Source organism: Haematobia irritans, chromosome 3 (genome assembly GCF_050003625.1).
Source record: "Haematobia irritans isolate KBUSLIRL chromosome 3, ASM5000362v1, whole genome shotgun sequence".
In the NCBI taxonomy this organism is placed as follows: Eukaryota; Metazoa; Arthropoda; class Insecta; order Diptera; family Muscidae; genus Haematobia; species Haematobia irritans.
The window spans coordinates 132,123,083-132,141,472 of NC_134399.1; the positions used below are offsets into that span (position 1 = coordinate 132,123,083).

General features: G+C 30.7%; 1 protein-coding gene across 1 annotated transcript in view; it reads left to right on the plus strand.

The window, feature by feature from the left end:
• Positions 1 to 12,619, plus strand: part of LOC142231191 (putative cytochrome P450 313a4) — a 169,246-nt gene extending 156,627 nt beyond the window's left edge. The window contains exons 6-9 of the mRNA XM_075301809.1: positions 3,820 to 3,952; positions 7,893 to 8,042; positions 8,110 to 8,548; positions 12,333 to 12,619. Coding sequence (XP_075157924.1) covers positions 3,820 to 3,952; positions 7,893 to 8,042; positions 8,110 to 8,548; positions 12,333 to 12,523 — 913 coding nt within the window. The 3' untranslated portion in view covers positions 12,524 to 12,619. The remainder of the gene's footprint in view (positions 1 to 3,819; positions 3,953 to 7,892; positions 8,043 to 8,109; positions 8,549 to 12,332) is intronic.
• Positions 12,620 to 18,390: the final 5,771 nt, after the last annotated feature.

Sequence of the window (18,390 nt, forward strand, 5' to 3'; positions counted from 1 at the left end):
TATATATATATATATATATATATATATATATATATATATATATATATATATATATATATATATATATATATATATATATATATATATTCTTGATCAGGGAGAAATTCTAAGACGATATAACGATGTCCGTCTGTCTGTCTGTCTGTCTGTCTGTTGTAATCACACTACAGTCTTCAATAATGAAGCAATCGTGCTGAAATTTTGCACAAATTCGTCCTTTGTCAGCAGGCAGGTCAAGTTCGAAGATGGGCTATATCGGTCCAGGTTTTGATATAGTCCCCATATAAACCGACCTCCCGATTTGGGGTCTTGGGCTTATGGAAATCGAAGTTTCTATTCACTTTGCCTGAAATTTGAAATCTAGAGGTATTTTATGACCATAAAGAGGTGTGCCAGAAATGGTGAGTATCGGTCTATGTTTTGGTATATCCCCCATATAGACCGATCTCCCGAGTTTACTTCTTTGGCTTATAGAAACCGCAGTTTTTATTCAATTTACCTGAAATTGGAAATCTAAAGGTATTGTAGGACCACAAATACGTGTGCCAAAAATGGTGAGTATCGGTCCATATTTTGGTATAGCCCCCATATAGACCGAGTTCCCGATTTTACTTCTTGGCCTTATAGAAACCGCAGTTTTTATTCAATTTACCTGAAAATGGATATCTAGAGGTATTGTAGGATCACAAATACGTGTGCCAAAAATTGTGAGTATCGGTCCATATTTTGGTATGGTCACCATATAAAACGACCTCCCGTGGTCTTGGGCTTATAGAAACCGTAGTTTTTATCCAATTTGTCTGAAATTGGAAATCTAGAGGTATTTTAGGACCATAAAGAGGTGTGCCGAAAATGGTGAGTATCGGTCCATATTTTGGTATAGCCCCCATATAGAACGATTTCCCGATTTTACTTCTTGGGCTTCTGGAATCCGAAGTTTTTATCCTATTTGCCTGAAATTGGAAATCTAGAGGTATTTGCGGGTCATAAAGAGGTGGGCCGAAAACGGTGAGTATCCGTCCATATTTTAGTATAGCCCCCATAAGAACGATCTCCCAATTTAACTCTTTAGCTTTGTAGAAACTATATTTTTTTCCGATTTGCTGAAATTGTAAATATTCTGGTATTTTTGGCTCACGAAAACGTGTATCGGATTAAGTTTTTTATCGGTCCATTTGGTAATGCCTCCACATAGACCGACTTCACTTCTTGAGGGTGTAGAAGGCACATTGATCATGAAAATTGCTTGAAACTCAATGTAAAATTTCCAGATTTTACTTCTACAGTTTTAAGATTTCAAATCAAGACGTTATTTTATAGTTTTCTTGCACACTTACAAGAGATGTTAATGATTCCTCTAAAACTCAAACAAAAATGGTTCTTATATATCCAGAATCTGATATAGTCCTCATAGGTGAAATCTTTAAATTTATCTTCGGGAAGTGTCCTCAAGCCCTCCTGAAATTGCAAAAGAAATCCTAATATTTGGTTCATGGTGGTGGGTATTTAAGATTCGGCCCGGCCGAACTTAGTGCTGTCTAAACACTGCCATCCACAATCGAATTACTTAAGTTGCGGTAACGCTTGCCGATGGCAAGGTATCTTAAAATTTTCTATAGACATAAAATTTTGACAAAATTTTCTATAGAAATAAAATTTTAACAAAATTTTCTATAGGAATAAAATTTTCACAAAATTTTCTATAGAAAGAAAATTTTGACAAAACTTTCTACAGAAATAAAATTTTAACAAACTTTTCTATAGAAATAAAATTTTAACAATATTTCTATAGAAATAAAATTTTTGACATAATTTTCTATAGGAATAAAATTTTAACAAAAATTTTCTATAGAAATAAAATTTTAACAAAATTTCTATAGAAAAAAAATTTTGACATAATTTTCTATAGAAATAAAATTTTAACAAAATTTTCTATAGAAATAAAATTTTGACAAAATTTTCTATAGAAATAAATCTTGACAAAATTTTCTATAGAAATAAAATTTTGACATAATTTTCTATAGAAATAAAATTTTGTCAAAATTTTCTATAGAAATAAAATTTTGGCAACATTTTCTATAGAAACAAAATTTTGTCAAAATTTTCTATAGAAATAAATTTTTTGGTAAATTATTTTTGACTCGAGTGGCAAATATGATTATGAACCGATATGGACCAATTTTTGTGTGATTGGAGATCGGCTATATATATAACTATAGACCGATATGGAACAATTTTGGTATGGTTGTTAGCGGCCATATACTAACACCAAGTTCCAAATTTGAACCGTATCGGATGAATTTTGCTCCTCCAAGAGGCTCTGTTTTATATGGGGGCTATATATAATTATGGGCCGATGTGGACCAATTTTTGCATGGTTGTTAGAGACCATATACCAACATCATGTACCAAATTTCAGCCGGATCTGATGAAATTTGCTTCTCTTTGAGGCTCCGCAAGCCAAATATGGGGATCGGTTTATATGGGGGCTATATATAATTATGAACCGATGTGGACCAATTTTTGCATGGTTGTTAGAGACCATATACTAACATCATGTACCACATTTCAGCTGGATCGAATGAAATTTGCTTCTCTTTGAGGCTCCGCAAGCCAAATCTGGGGATCCGTTTATATGGGGGCTATATATAATTATGGACCGATGTGTACCAATTTGTGCGTGGTTGTTAGAGACTATATACCAACACCATGTACCAAATTTCAGCCGGATCTGATGAAATTTGCTTCTCTTTGAAGCTCCGCAACCAAATATGGGGATCGGTTTATATGGGGGCTATATATAATTATGGACCGATGTGGACCAATTTTTTCATGGTTGTTAGAGACCATATACTAACACCATGTTCCAAATTTCAGCAAGATCGGATGAAATTTGCTTCTCTTTGAGGCTTCGCAAGCCAAATCTGGGGATCGGTTTATATGGGGGCTATATATAATTATAGACCTATGTGGACCAATTTTTGCGTGGTTGTTAGAGACCGTATACCAACACTATGTACCAAATTTCAGCCGGATCGGATGAAATATGCTTCTGTTAGAGGCTCCACAAGCCAAATGTGAGGGTCCTTTTATATGGGGGCTATACGTAAAAGTGGACCCGTATGACCCATTTGCAATACCATCCAACCTACATCAATAACAACTACTTGTGCCAAGTTTCAAGTCGATTGATTGTTTCGTTCGGAAGTTAGCGTGATTTCAACAGACAGACGGACGGACGGACCGACATGCTTAGATCGACTCAGAATTTCACCACGACCCAGAATATATAAACTTTATGGGGTCTTAGAACAATATTTCGATGTGTTAAACACGGAATGACAAAGTTAATATACCCCCATCCTATGGTGGAGGGTATAAAAATGAAAAATTAACTTTAGTTTCTAAAGTTTACAGAATTTTATTTTTGCGGATGATAGTTAACAACAAGTATAAACTAAACTTGAAAATTCAAACGTAATAAAATTAACATAAAACGCAGTACATGATGAAAGCTAACAGCAAGTATAGAATAAATGTATTTAACAAAACGAGTCAAAATTTTCCCATAGCTAAGGAGACCAAATTTATAGGTCTGTCAGTAGGGTTCCGGTGCACCAAGGGTCTCAAATCAAAAATACTTGGTCAAGAGACGGTACGGTCGGACTGGGTAAAATGTTCGCCTAGTGTGACCATACCTTAAGAGTATCAGTATTAACTGATAGCACCTTACTTAAAGAGGCAAACACTTTAGGCTCTGAACAATTTATATCTCTATAAAATTTATTTATATTAGATATTTTAATTTTTTTCTTTCAGTGCCGCGGAATTTTGCTGTGAAATGAGTAGCAATTTCATTTATTTAAATTCATTTCTTCGATATATTGCCAAAAAGACAATTTTTAAAGAAGGCTCAGATATGGTTGATCGTCTTAGACAAATTTTAATCGAGGTAAGTTCATTTACTTTTTCATCAATTTCGAAGCGAACACCAAGTAAAAAAAAATTAACTTGTACACAAAGATTTTGACCTACCCTTAATGATTTTGGTATTCGAATTCGGAGTCAAAGATACAGCCTCATCAAAATAAAGACATAATCACCTCAAACATGTTTCAATAGCAAAATGTTATTATTGGACGGTGACCTTGTAACATACATGTTTGTCGCAAAAATGTTATTTTCTCGAAAATTGTGATTCTAATTTCGACAAAATAACATTCTTGCGACAAAAATATTTTATCTTTGCCGTCCAAAAATAATATTTTGCTCTTGAAACATGTTTGGGGTGATCATATTCCTTCTATTCGAGGAGCAATAAAATTGAAATTAGGATAACGATCTAATTTACCGATTTTTCAATTTCTTTTTGCGATATATTCAATCAAAATTATAACAGAAAATTCAAAATACAAAATATTTTCGTTAAAATAAGTCCTAGCCAATATTTGAAGCGTTTTTATCATAAATCTAAATAGTTAATTAAAATATGATTTCATTATATTAAACTTTTTCTATTTACTTTAACCCTTTGACTACAGATGTCCACTTAGGAGGACATTCGAAAACAACACCAAACTCTATTTTCTCACTTCGGTTCGACTTATTTCTCGATGTTATTTTAATTTAGAGGCTTTAATCTAAATAAGCTATAAATATTTTCCATATTGTTAAGCACTAAAATCCATTTTGAGGTAAATAAATATAAATATAAAAATAAATAGAAATAAAATTTTGACAAAATAAAATTTTGACAACATTTTCTATAGAAGTAAAATTTGGAAAAAATTTTCTATAGAAATAAAATTTTGGAAAAAATTGTCTATAGAAATAAAATTTTGACAAAATTTTCTATAGAAATAAAATGTTGACAAAATTTTCTATAGAAATAAAATTTTGACAAAATTTTCTATAGAAATAAAATGTTGACAAAATTTTCTATAGAAATAAAATTTTGACAAAATTTTCTATAGAAATAACATTTTGACAAAATTTTCTATAGAAATAACATTTTGACAATGTTTTCCATAAAAGTAAAATTTTGGTAGATTATTTTTGGCTCGAGTGGCAACCATTCATATGAACCGATATGGACCAATTTTTGTGTGATTGGGGATCGGCTATATATAAATATAGGCCGATATGGGCCAATTTTGGCATGGATATTAGCGACCTTATATCAACACCACGTTGCAAATTTCAACCGGATCGGATGAATTTTGCTCCTCCAAGAGGGTCCGGAGATCAAATCTGGGGAACGATATGGACCGATATGGACCGATATCGACCAATTTTTGCATGCTCATTAGATAACATATACCAACACCATGTGTCAAATTTCAGCCGGATCGAATGAAATTTTCGTTTCTTAGAGGCTCCGCAAGCCAAACCGGCTATATATAATTATGGACCGATGTGGACCAATTTTTGCATGGTCATTAGAGAACATATACCAATACCATGTACCAAATTTCAGCCGGATCGGATGAAATTTGCATCTCTTAGAGGCTCCGCAAGCCAAATCGGGGGATCGGTTTATATGGGGGCTATATATAATCATGGACCGATGTGGACCAATTTTTGCATGGTTGTTAGAGACCATATACTAACACCATGTACCAAATTTCAGCCGGATCGGATGAACGGACGGACGGACATGCTCAGATCGACTCAGAATATATATACTTTATGGGGTCTTAGAGCAATATTTCGATGTGTTGCAAACGGAATGACAAAGTTAATATACCCCCATCCTATGGTGGAGGGTATAAAAACAACATAAAAGAATTTATAAATTTATTAAAATCACAACTTTTTCAAAAAAATATCACAAACTTTTTCAATTAGCATCCAATACACTCAATTCAGATCAAACCTTAAGAAGTGCGACAGCTTTTGAAATGGTGGCCATCCGTCCTATGACAAGCCCATTCCAGCAAAAAACAAGTAAGGAAAGTCTAAAGTCGGGCGGGGCCGACTATATTATACCCTGCACCACTTTGTAGATCTAAATTTCCGATACCATATCACATCCGTCAAATGTGTTGGGGGCTATATATAAAGCTTTGTCCCAAATACATACATTTAAATATCACTCGATCTGGACAGAATTTGATAGACTCAAAATTTAAGTCGGCTAATGCACTAGGGTGGAGCACAATGTTAGTAAAAAAATATGGGAAACATTTAAATCTGAAGCAATTTTAAGGAAACTTCGCAAAAGTTTATTAATGATTTATCGCTCGATATATATGTACTAGAAGTTTAGGAAAATTAGAGTCATTTTTACAACTTTTCGACTAAACAGTGGCGATTTTACAAGGAAACTGTTGGTATTTTTACCATTTTTGTCGAAATCAGAAAAAAATATATATGGGAGCTATATCTAAATCTGAACCGATTTCAACTAAATTGGGCACGCATAGCTACAATGCTAATTCTACTCCTTGTGCAAAATTTCAACTAAATCGGAGTTAAAAATTGGCCTCTGTGGTCATATGAGTGTAAATCGGGCGAAAGCTATATATGGGAGCTATATATAAATCTGAACCGATTTCAATCAAATTTGGCACGCATAGCTACAATGCTAAATCTACTCCCTGTGAAAAATTCCAACCAAATTGGGCCAAAACTCTGGCTATTAGAACCATATTAGTCCATATCGGGCGAAAGATATATATGGGAGCTATATCTAAATCTGAACCGATTTCAATCAAATTTTTCACACTTAACTGCACTACTAATTGTACTCCGAGTGCAAAATTTCAAACAAATTGGGCCAAAACTCTGGCTTCTAGGACCATATTAGTTCATATCGGGCGAAAGATATATATGGGAGCTATATCTAAATCTTAATCGATTTCAACCAAATTTGGCACACATAGCTACAATGCTAAATCTACTCCCTATGCAAAATTTCAACAAAATTGGGCCAAAACTCTGGCTTTTAGGACCATATTAGTCCATATCGGGCGAAAGATATATATGGGAGCTATATCTAAATCTGAACCGATTTCTTCCAAAATCAATAGGGTTCTATTCTGACCCAAATTAGGAACATGTGCTAAATTTGAAGGCGATTGGACTTAAATTGCGACCTAGACTTTGATCACAAAAATGTGTTCACAGACAGACACCTGTTCCACAGTGTGGCGCAGGGTATAAAGAGCTTCCAAAAAAGTAGACGAGATCTCCAATTTGTGATCCGGAAGTAGTACAAACTTGGATCATCTCCAATGAATTTTACATGGGCTTGTCATAGGACGGAAGTACTTTATTTTTAGAACCTTTGCATTGCTTTAGAACTTGTGCCTTGGACGTTCATTTGGATGAAGAAATTTAAAAAATTAAAAAAAAACACATTTTTTTCCTTTTTTACTTTTTATTTTTATCAGTAATCTTTGTTACACTTTTATTATCGTATCATCTAATTTTTACAAATTGAAAAACTTCTTCGCTTCCAGCGGACGCTGAACATGCGTCTGTTGGCACCATAAATATTATAGGCCAACTAGCGCTTATGTCCGTAAGTCCATTTGGTCACACTTCAAGAATCAAGTTCTGAGAACAAACTCATATAGCTCTTGAACTAATTGATGTATGTCCTAGAAATTAAAATTTTTATTCAACATGCTGTTGGTACAAAAAAATAAAGAAGAAAACATTAAAGTTTTTAACATTCCTTTTATTTCGGTAGTGAAACGGTTAAGGACAATTTTCCTTGATTGGAATATATATAACTTTAAATGGGGGACGTTAATTTCCAAGATTCGTGTCCTAAATTTTATGAAAACTATTTTTTTATACTTGTTTCTCAATTAGGATCTATTTTCAAAGAAGACGAAGTTTGTTTCCTGTATTGATCTAATAGTTTTTGCATCTCTTCCCTACAGTCTCTTATTAATTATAAAACTTTGCGAGGAAAAGATCCCAGTTATCTAGATGAAACAACTACAGTTATGGACTATGTAGATAAAGCCATTCAGGAAAATAAATTTCAATTCAATAATGCAGTGGATGAACTCATGCACATATACATTGGAGTAAGTAGAAAAAATTTCCATCAAATCGATTATCAATCAATATATTTTTACATTTTCCTTACTCCAGTCTTATGAAAGTACTTCTACTACGGTTTTCAATACAATGTTGATGCTTGGCATGCATCCGGACATACAACAAAGAGTCTATGAAGAAATATCTCAAATCTATCCAGATGCCGAAGATGATGATGTTTTCGATGTTGCCTATGAAGATCTAAGTAAAATGGTTTATCTTGATCTCATACTGAAGGAGACATTAAGACTATTTCCTGCGGTGCCGCTTATGGGACGCATGGTATCAGGTGGAAATTTAGAATTAAGCAATGGTGCTGTTTTACCCGAAGGACAACGAATCATGATCGATTTATATAATATGCATCGGAGCAAAGAGATCTGGGGTCCTGATGCCGAGAAATTCAATCCAGATAACTTCCTCGACATTAATGTGGAGAAAAGACATCCTTTCGCATATATACCATTTGCCAAGGGTCTACGTAGTTGCATAGGTATGTATACGTCGTCATTCCGTTTGTAACACATTATTATTATATTGTTTTGATGAAATTTTTATCAAAATTTTATTTCTAGAGAAAATTTTGTCAAAATTTAATTTTGTTAAAATTTTATTTCCATAGAAAATTTTGTCAAAATTTTATTTCTATAGAAAATTTTGTAAAATTTTTATTTCTATAGAAATTTTTGTTAAAACTTTATTTCTATGGAAAATTTTGTTAAAATTTTATTTCTATGGAAAATTTTGTCAACATTTTATTTCTATGGAAAAGTTTGTCAACATTTTATTTCTACGGAAAAGTATGTCAAAATTTTATTTCTATGGAAAAGTTTGTCAAAATTTTATTTCTGTGGGAAATTTGGTCAAAATTGTATTCCTATAGAAAATTGTGTTAAATTTGATTTCTATAGCAAATTTTGTCAACATTTTATTTCTATAGAAAATTTGGTCGAAATTTTATTTCTATAGAAATTTTTGTCAAAATTTTATTTCTAGAGAAAATTTTGTTAAAATTTTATTTCTATAGAAAATTTTGTCAAAATTTTATTTCTATAGCAAATGTCAAAATTTTATTTCTATAGAAAAGTTTGTTAAAATTGTATTTCTATTGAAAATTTTGTCAAAATTTTATTTCCAATGAAAGATTTGTCAAAATTTTATTTCTATAGTAAATTTTGACAAAATTTTATTTCTAGAGTAAATTTTGACAAAATTTTATTTCTAGAGCAAATTTTGTCAAAATTTTATTTCTTGAGAAAATTTTGTTAACATTTTATTTCTATAGAAAATTTTGTCAAAATTTTATTTCTATAGAAAATTTTGTCAAAATTTTATTTCTATGGAAAATTTTGTTAAAATTTTATTTCTATGGAAAATGTTGTCAAAATTGTATATCTATAGGAAATCTTATTTCTCTAGACAATTTTGTTGAAATTTTATTTCTATAGAAAATTTTGTCAAAATTTTATTTCTATAAAAAATTTTGCCAATGTTTTATTTCTATATAAAATTTTCTCAAAATTTTATATCTATAGAAAATTTTGTCAATGTTTTATTTCTATATACAATTTTCTCAAAATTATTTCCATAGAAAATTTTGTCAAAATTTTATTTCTATGGAAAATTTTGTCAAAATTTTATTTCCATGGAAAATTTTGTCAAAATTTTATTTTTGTGGAAAATTTTGTCAAAATTGTATTCCTATAGAAAATTGTGTAAAATTTTATTTCTATAGCAAATTTTTTTTTTCAATTTTGTCAAATTTGTCCAAATTTTATTTCTATAGAAAATTTTGACAAAATTTTATTTCAAAAAAATTTTTTTGTCCAAATTTTATTTCTATACAACATTTTGTTAAAATTTTATTTCAATAGAAAATTTAGTTAAAATTTTATTTTTATGGAAAACATTACACAAAGAATTCAAAATTTTATTTTCAATGGACATTTTGTGAAAATTTTATTTCTGTAGAAAATTTAGACAACATTTTATATCTAGAGAAAATTTTGTCAAAATTTTATTTCTTGAGAAAATTTTGTCAGAATTTTATTTCTATTGAAAATTTTGTCAAAATTGTATATCTATAGGAAATTTTATTTCTCTAGACAATTTTGTTGAAATTTTATTTCTATAGCAAATTTTGTCAAAATTTTATTTCTATAGAAAATTTTGTTAATATTTTATTTCTATGGAAAATTTTGTCAACATTTTATTTCTGTGGAAAATTTTGTCAAAATTGTATATCTATAGGAAATTTTGTTCCTCTATACAATTTTGTTGAGATTTTGTTTCTATAGAAAATTTTGTCAAAATTTTATTTCTATAGAAAATTTTGTCAAAATTTTATTTCTATAGAAAATTTTGTCAAAATTTTATTTCTATAGAAAATTTTGTCAATGTTTTATTTCTATATACAATTTTCTCAAAAATTTGTCAATGTTTTATTTCTATATAAAATTTTCTCAACATTTTATTTCTATAGAAAATTTTGTCAATGTTTTATTTCTATATACAATTTTCTCAAAATTTTATTTCTATAGAACATTTTGTCAATGTTTTATTTCTATATAAAATTTTCTCGACATTTTATTTCTATAGAAAATTTAGTCAATGTTTTATTTTTATGTAAAATTTTCTCAAAATTTTATTTTTATAGAAAATTTTGTGAATGTTTTTTCTATATAAAATTTTGTTAAAATTTTATTTCTGTAGAAAATGTTGTCAATGTTTTATTACTATATACAATTTTCTCAAAATTGTATTTCTTTGGAAAATTTTGTCAAAATTTTATTTCTGTAGAAAATTTTGTCTATAGAAAATTTTGTCAAAATTTTATTTCTATAGTAAATTTTGTCAAAATTTTATTTCTATAGAAAATTTTGTCAAAATTTTATATCTATAGAAAATTTTGTCAAAATTTTATTTCTATAGAAAATTTTGTCAAAATTTTGTTTCTATAGAAAATTTTGTCAACATTTTGTTTCTATAGAAAATTTTGTCAAAATTCTATTTCTATATAAGATTTTGTCAAAATTCTATTACTAAAGAAAATTTTTATTTTACAATTTTTACATATTTTTGTACCCACCATAAGTATAACAAGTTTCTCATGGCATTTGTAACACATCGAAATATCGATTCCCGACTATATATAGCATATATATTCTTGATCAGGGAGAAATTGTAACACGATATAACCATGTCCGTCTGTCTGTTTTAATCACACAACTACTTTCAATAATGCAGATATCGTCCTGCATTTGGTCAGGTTCAAAGATGGACTATATGGGTCCAGGTTTTAATATAGTCCCCACTTACACCGACCTCCCGATTTGGATCTTGGACTTATAGAAACCGTAGTTTTTATCCAATTTTCCTGAAATTGGAAATATAGAGATATTTTGGGACCATAAAAAGGTGAGACGAAAATGGTGCGTATCGTTCTATGGTTTGTTGTAGCCCCCATATAGACCGATCTCCCGATTTTATTTCTTGGGCTTCCAGAATCCGTAGTTTTTATTCAATTTACCTGAAATTGGTCATCTAGAAGTATTTTGCTTCTTGGGCTTTTAGAATTCGTAGTTGTTATCCAATTTACCTGAAATTGGAAATCTAGATTTATTTTAGGGCCATAAATAGGTGTGCCGAAAATTGTGGGTATTGGTCTATATTTCTGGCATAGAACCCGTATAGACCGATCTTCCATGATAAATTCATTGGGCCGTAGTTTTTATCCGAGTTGCTTGAAACTGTAAATACACTGATATTTTCGAACCACAAAAACCTGTATCGGATTTAGTTTTTATCGGTCCATTTGGTAAGGCCTCCATATACATCGATTTAATTTTTTGAGGTTATAGAAGGTGCACTGCAATCCTGAAAATAAAATTGAAAGTGAAATTTCCAGGTTTTACTTCTCGTAATAATTTGAATAAGGTCGTTGGTATTTAAGATTCGGCCCGGCCGAATTTACTGCTGTATATACTAGTTCTTGTTGGAAAAGACACCCTACGGGGAATTGGTGCATATTGTTTACAGCATTGGTACATGTGCTCTAATTTGTCAGAAATTTTAAGTTTTCCTAAACTGCTTTTGAGCAGAACTGGGCCTGGTCCATACACACCAGGAACTAGTCCTTTACCGGTCGTGGGGTTGATCCATTTGTTTTTTTTTTCAAGCTTTTAGGCTTTTTCTAATGCAACATTATATAGTGTGGTTGAAAAAATAATAAAAAAAATTATATATTAATTATTTTTTGTTTGATTTTTAATTTACAGGTTACCGATACGCTGATATGAATATTAAAACCACTTTAGCCAAATGCATAAAACGCTACAAATTTTCTTCTACAGCCAAAATGTCCGATTTGGTATGTGCAAATCATATTGTCTTAAAATTAGTCGATCGTCCACCATTGACCGTAGAACGGAGAAAAACAGCAAAAGCCAGCAACAAAAATATAAATTAATTCTCATCAACTATTATTCTCTAATTTATTTTTAAAAAATTGTTGAAGCTTGTTTTTTTTTACATTAAAATAAATATGAACAATTATTTCAAATAATTATATAGAGTTTTTATACCGCAAAAATTAATAAAATCAAATCGAAAACAGTAGCATAGAGGACAATACAGACTGTTTATACCCTTCACCACTACTGTGGTACAGGGTATAATAAGTTTGTGCATTTGTATGTAACGCCAAGAAGGAAAAGTCTGAGACCCATCGTTTTGTATACCGATCATCTTAGAATTAAATTCTGAGTCGATTTAGCGATGTCCGTCTGTCTGTCTGTCTGTCCGTCCGTCTGTCTATCTGTCTGTTCATGTATTTTTGTGCGCAAAGTACAGGTCGCAGTTTAAGTCCGATCGTCCTCAAATTTGGCATAGGGTCGTTTTTTGGAACAAAGACAATCGCTATTGATTTTGGAAAAAATCGGTTCAGATTTAGATATAGCTGCCATATATATTTATCCCCGGTATGGTTATAATTGGCGTGTTTATCAACCGATGTTCTTCAAATTCAGCACCTCCGAATATTTTATGAGTCTCGAAAAACTTGCAAAATATCAGCTAAATCGGTTCAGATTTAGATATAGCTCCCATATATATCTTTCGTCCGATTTAGACTCATATGACCACAGAGGCCAAAGTTTACTACCGATTTTCGTGAAATTTTACACAAAGAGTAGAATTTACATTCTACCTATGTTTGGTAAATTTGATTGAAATCGGTTCAGATTTAAACATAGCTCCCATATATATCTTTCGCCCGATATGGACTAATACGGTCCCAGAAGCCAGAGTATTACCCCAATTTGGTTGAAATTTTGCACTAGGAGTACAATTAGTAGTGTAGTCAGGTGTGCTAAATTTTATTGAAATCGGTTCAGATTTGGATATAGCTCCCATATATATCGTTCGCCCGATTTACACTCATATGACCACAGTGGCCAATCTTTTACTCCGATTTAATTGAAATTTTGCATAGGGAGTTGAATTAGTATTGTAACTACGCGTGCCAAATTTGGTTGAAATCGGTTCAGATTTAGATATAGCTCCCATATATAGCTCTCGCCCGATTTACACTCATATGACCACAGAGGCCAATTTTTTGCTCCGATTTAGTTGAAATTTTGCACAGGGAGTAGAACTAGCATTGTAGCTTTGGGTGCCAAATTTGGTTGAAATCGGTTCAGATTTAGATATAGCTCCCATATATATGTTTTTCTCATTTCGACAAAAATGGTCAAAATACCAACATTTTCCTTGTCAAATCGCCACTGCTTAGTCGAAAAGTTGTAAAAATGACCCTAATTTTCCTTAACTTCTAATACATATATATCGAGCGATAAATCATAAATAAACTTTTGCGAAGTTTCCTTAAAATTGCTTCAGATTTAAATGTTTCCCATATTTTTTTACTAACATTGTGTTCCACCCTAGTGCATTAGCCGACTTAAATTTTGAGTCTATAGATTTTGTAGAAGTCTATCAAATTCTTCCAGATCGAGTGATATTTAAATGTTTGTATTTGGGACAAACCTTTATATATAGCCCCAACACATTTGACGGATGTGATATGGTATCGAAAATTTAGATCTACAAAGTGGTGCAGGGTATAATATAGTCGGCCCCGCCCGACTTTAGACTTTCCTTACTGGTTTTTTACTAAAATTGTGTTCCACCCTAGTGCATTAGCCAACTTAAATTTTGAGTCTATAGATTTTGTAGAAGTCTATCAAATTCTGTCCAGATCGAGTGATATTTAAATGTATGTATTTGGGACAAACCTTTATATATAGCCCCCAACACATTTGACGGATGTGATATGGTATCGAAAATTTAAATCTACAAAGTGGTGCAGGGTATAATATAGTCGGCCCCGCCCGACTTTAGACTTTCCTTACTTGTTTTCATATGTTTCGGTGAAACAATAAGATGTGTGGAGCTCAAATATTTAGCACATTATATGTAGGGCACATAATTTTTATAAATTAGTATACCACGTCTGGGGCACATATAATATCTCTGGAATGCTTTCAAAAATGAAAACCGCTTGCATTTATAGTACTCCCGAAGACATTGCATTTGGTACCAAGAAATGTAGAGGCGGTATTGCACAGTGGGAGCATTTGAATTTTATTTAAAAAACAAGTATATACGGCCGTAAGCTTATATACCCTCCACCATGTGCGCAAACTTCTACTGAAAACTGTCATCCACAATCGAATTACTAGGGTTGCGGTAACACTTGCCGATGGCAAGTTTGACAAAATCTTTTATAGAAATTTTGACAAAAGTTTCTATAGAAATAAAATTTTGACAACATTTTCTATAGAAGTAAAATGTGGACAACATTTTCTATAGAAATAAAATTTTGACAAATTTTCTATAGAAATAAAATGTTGACAAAATTTTCTATAGAAATAAAATTTTGACAACATTTTCTATAGAAGTAAAATTTGGACAACATTTTCTATAAAAATAAAATTTTGACAAAATTTTCTATAGAAATAAAATGTTGACAAAATTTTCTATAGAAATAAAATTTTGACAATTTGTTTTATAGAAACAAAATGTTGACATCATTTTCTATAGAAGTAAAATTTGGGTAACATTTTCTTTAGAAATAAAATGTTGACAAAATTTTCTATAGAAATAAAATTTTGACAAAATTTTCTATAGAAATAAAATTTTGACAAAACTTTCTATAGAAATAAAATTTTGACAAAACTTTCTATAGAACAAAAATTTTCACAAAATTTTCTATAGAAATAAAACTTTGACAAATTTTCTATAGAAATAAAATTTTGGTAGATTATTTTTGGCTCGAGTGGCAACCACGATTATAAACCGATATGGACCAATTTTTGTGTGATTGGGGATCGGCTATATATAACTATAGACCGATATAGACGAATTTTGGCATGGTTATTAGCAGCCATATTATAACACCACGTTCGAAACTTCAATCGGATCGGATATATTTTGCTTCTCCAAGAGGCTCCGGGGTACGGTTTATATGGGGGCTACATATAATTATGGACCGTTATGGACCAAGTTTTGAATGATTGTTACAGACCATATAATAACACCACGTACCAAATTTCAACCGGATCGGATAAAATTTGCTTCTCTTAGAGGCTTCGCAAGCCAAATCTGGGGATCGGTTTATATGGGGCTATATATAATTATGGACCGATATGGACCAATTTTTGCACAATTGTTAGAGGCCCTATACTTACAACATGTACAAAATTTCAGCCGGATCGGATAAAATGTGCTTCTCTTAGAGGCTCCGCAAGCCAAATCTGGGGATTGGTTTATATGGGGGCTACACGTAAAAGTCCGATATAGTCGAATATGGCCCATTTTCAATACCATCCGACCTACATCAATAACAACTACTTGTGCCAAGTTTCAAGTCGATATCTTGTTTCGTTCGGAAGTTAGCGTGATTTCAACAGACGGACGGACGGACAAGCTTAGATCGACTCAGAATTTCACCACGACCAAGAATTTATATACTTTATGGGGTCTTAAAGCAATATTTCGATGTGTTACAAACGGAATAACAATATTACATGGTCACCATCCAAGAATAATGTTTTGCTCTTGAGACATGTTTGAGGCGATCATATTTCTTCTTTGGGTGTATATATATGGGAGCTATTTCTAAATTTGAACCGATTTGAATGATATGTAGCACGTTTCCCGAGACTCACCAAATATGTTCAGAATTTGAAGACGATCGCATATTATGCACTCAAAAAAAAGTGAACTCTCTATTTTACTAAAACCAATTTAACTTTATTTTAGTTCATGGTATTACAGTAGAATTCGGTTATAGCGACCGCCAAGGGACCGAAATTATGCGTCGTTATAACCGAACGTCGTTGTATCCAAATAAGTGTACACAATATTTTTAATTTTTTTTTTATCATGTATATTCATATTTATTGAGATTGCAAATAGTTTAGAAATGTGGTTTGTTTTCTATTTACAAGAATTTCTTTTAATAATTTACTTTCAATAATTTTAACGGAACTATATACACTCTCTGATATATCAGAACCCCCAAATCGTAAATACTGTTTTAATGTGTGCACCGCACTCAAGGTTTCTGTCCTACTTGGAATTTTGATTGGCTCATCTTTGTCATCTTGTTCATTATCGCTGTGAGTTTCATCATTTTCTTTTGTGTTCTCCACTATTTCTCTCAATGAAGGCTCTTCTGATATCACGACGTTGTCATCGACATTTACGAACTCATCCCAGTCCTGGTTTGAACTCTAACTCATCCAAAACTGGTTTGAATATTTTTTTCTTTGTCATTTGCACCTCTGTTTGGGATAGTCGAAAACAAATTCTGTGATTCCCCGCAGTATATGTTTCTTTATTTAGTATTGGCTGACGACAACAAATGGAATGAAAAAATAAAAATTAGTACACAGAACTTACATCGTCGTTATAACCGAATGTCCATTCCAAAGAAGACGTTCAAATTGGTCGTTAAAAGCAGATGGTCCCTAAAACCGGAGTCGTTCTAAGCGAATGCTTGCGCATGTACAAACTATTAAGAACCAAACTAGCTTTGAAAATCCGTCGTTATAAACGGATGGTCGTTATAACCGAGGTCGCTATAAATGAATTCTACTGTATTATGTTTGGAAAAAGTTTCCTTTACTCTTATAATTTTTTGCATACGTTAAATAAATTAACTAAAAAACGGAAAAAATTATACATAATTAATCATAAAGATTTACTAAATTCGTATTTTTCACAACATAGTTTATTACTTTTTTAAATTTGTAGATTTTACTAGAAATGCGTTCATCATGAACTTAGTATGTCACTAAAGATATTCTTGCAATTTTGAACTCCAATTTTTTCCTTCAAACTACAAAATTTCCTTTAACAAGTGAAAAAGCTTAATTTAGACATAATTAATTTTGTCAAAATTTTATTCCTATACAAAATTTTGGCAAAATTTTATTCCTATACAAAATTTTGGCAAAATTTTATTTCAATAAAAAATTTTGTCAACATTTTATTTCTATAGAAAATTTTGTCAAAATTGTATTTCTATAGAAAAGTCAAACTTTTATTTCTATAGAAGAGGCAAATTTTATTTCTATAGAAAATTTTGTAAAAATTTTACTTCTATAGAAAATTTTTTGAAAATTTTATTTCTATAGGAAATTTTGTCAAATATTTATTTTCATAGAAAATTTCGTCACAATTTTATTTCCATAGAAAACTTTGTCAAAATTTTTTTTCTATAGAAAATTTTGTAAAAATTTTATTCCTATACAAAATTGTGGCAAAATTTTATTTCTATAAAAAATATTGTCAAAATTATATTTCCATAGGAAATGTTCTCAAAATTTTATTTCTATAGAAAATTTTTTTCAAAATGTTATTTCTATAGAAAAGTATTTTATTTCTATTGTAAACTTTGTCAAAATTTTATTCTGTAGAAAATTTCCATAGAAAATTTTGTCAAAATTTTATTTCCATAGAAAATTTTGTCAAGATTTTATTGAAAATTCTATAGAAAATTTTGTCAACAATTTATTGCTATAGGAAATTTTATTGAAATTTTATTTCTATAGGAAAAATTGTATTCTTATAGAAATTTTTATTTCTATACAAAATTTGTCAAAATTTTCAATAGAAATAAAATTTTCGTTTTGTTTGTTATTGTTGGTTTCTCTTCAATCATTATTGTTGTTTTTGATCTCAGCTTAAAATCATGCATTGACTAAACTACAAGTGTAGCTTAATCCACAGAGGAAAAGTATGCTTGTCAAATTTATTTGAGCAAAGCCC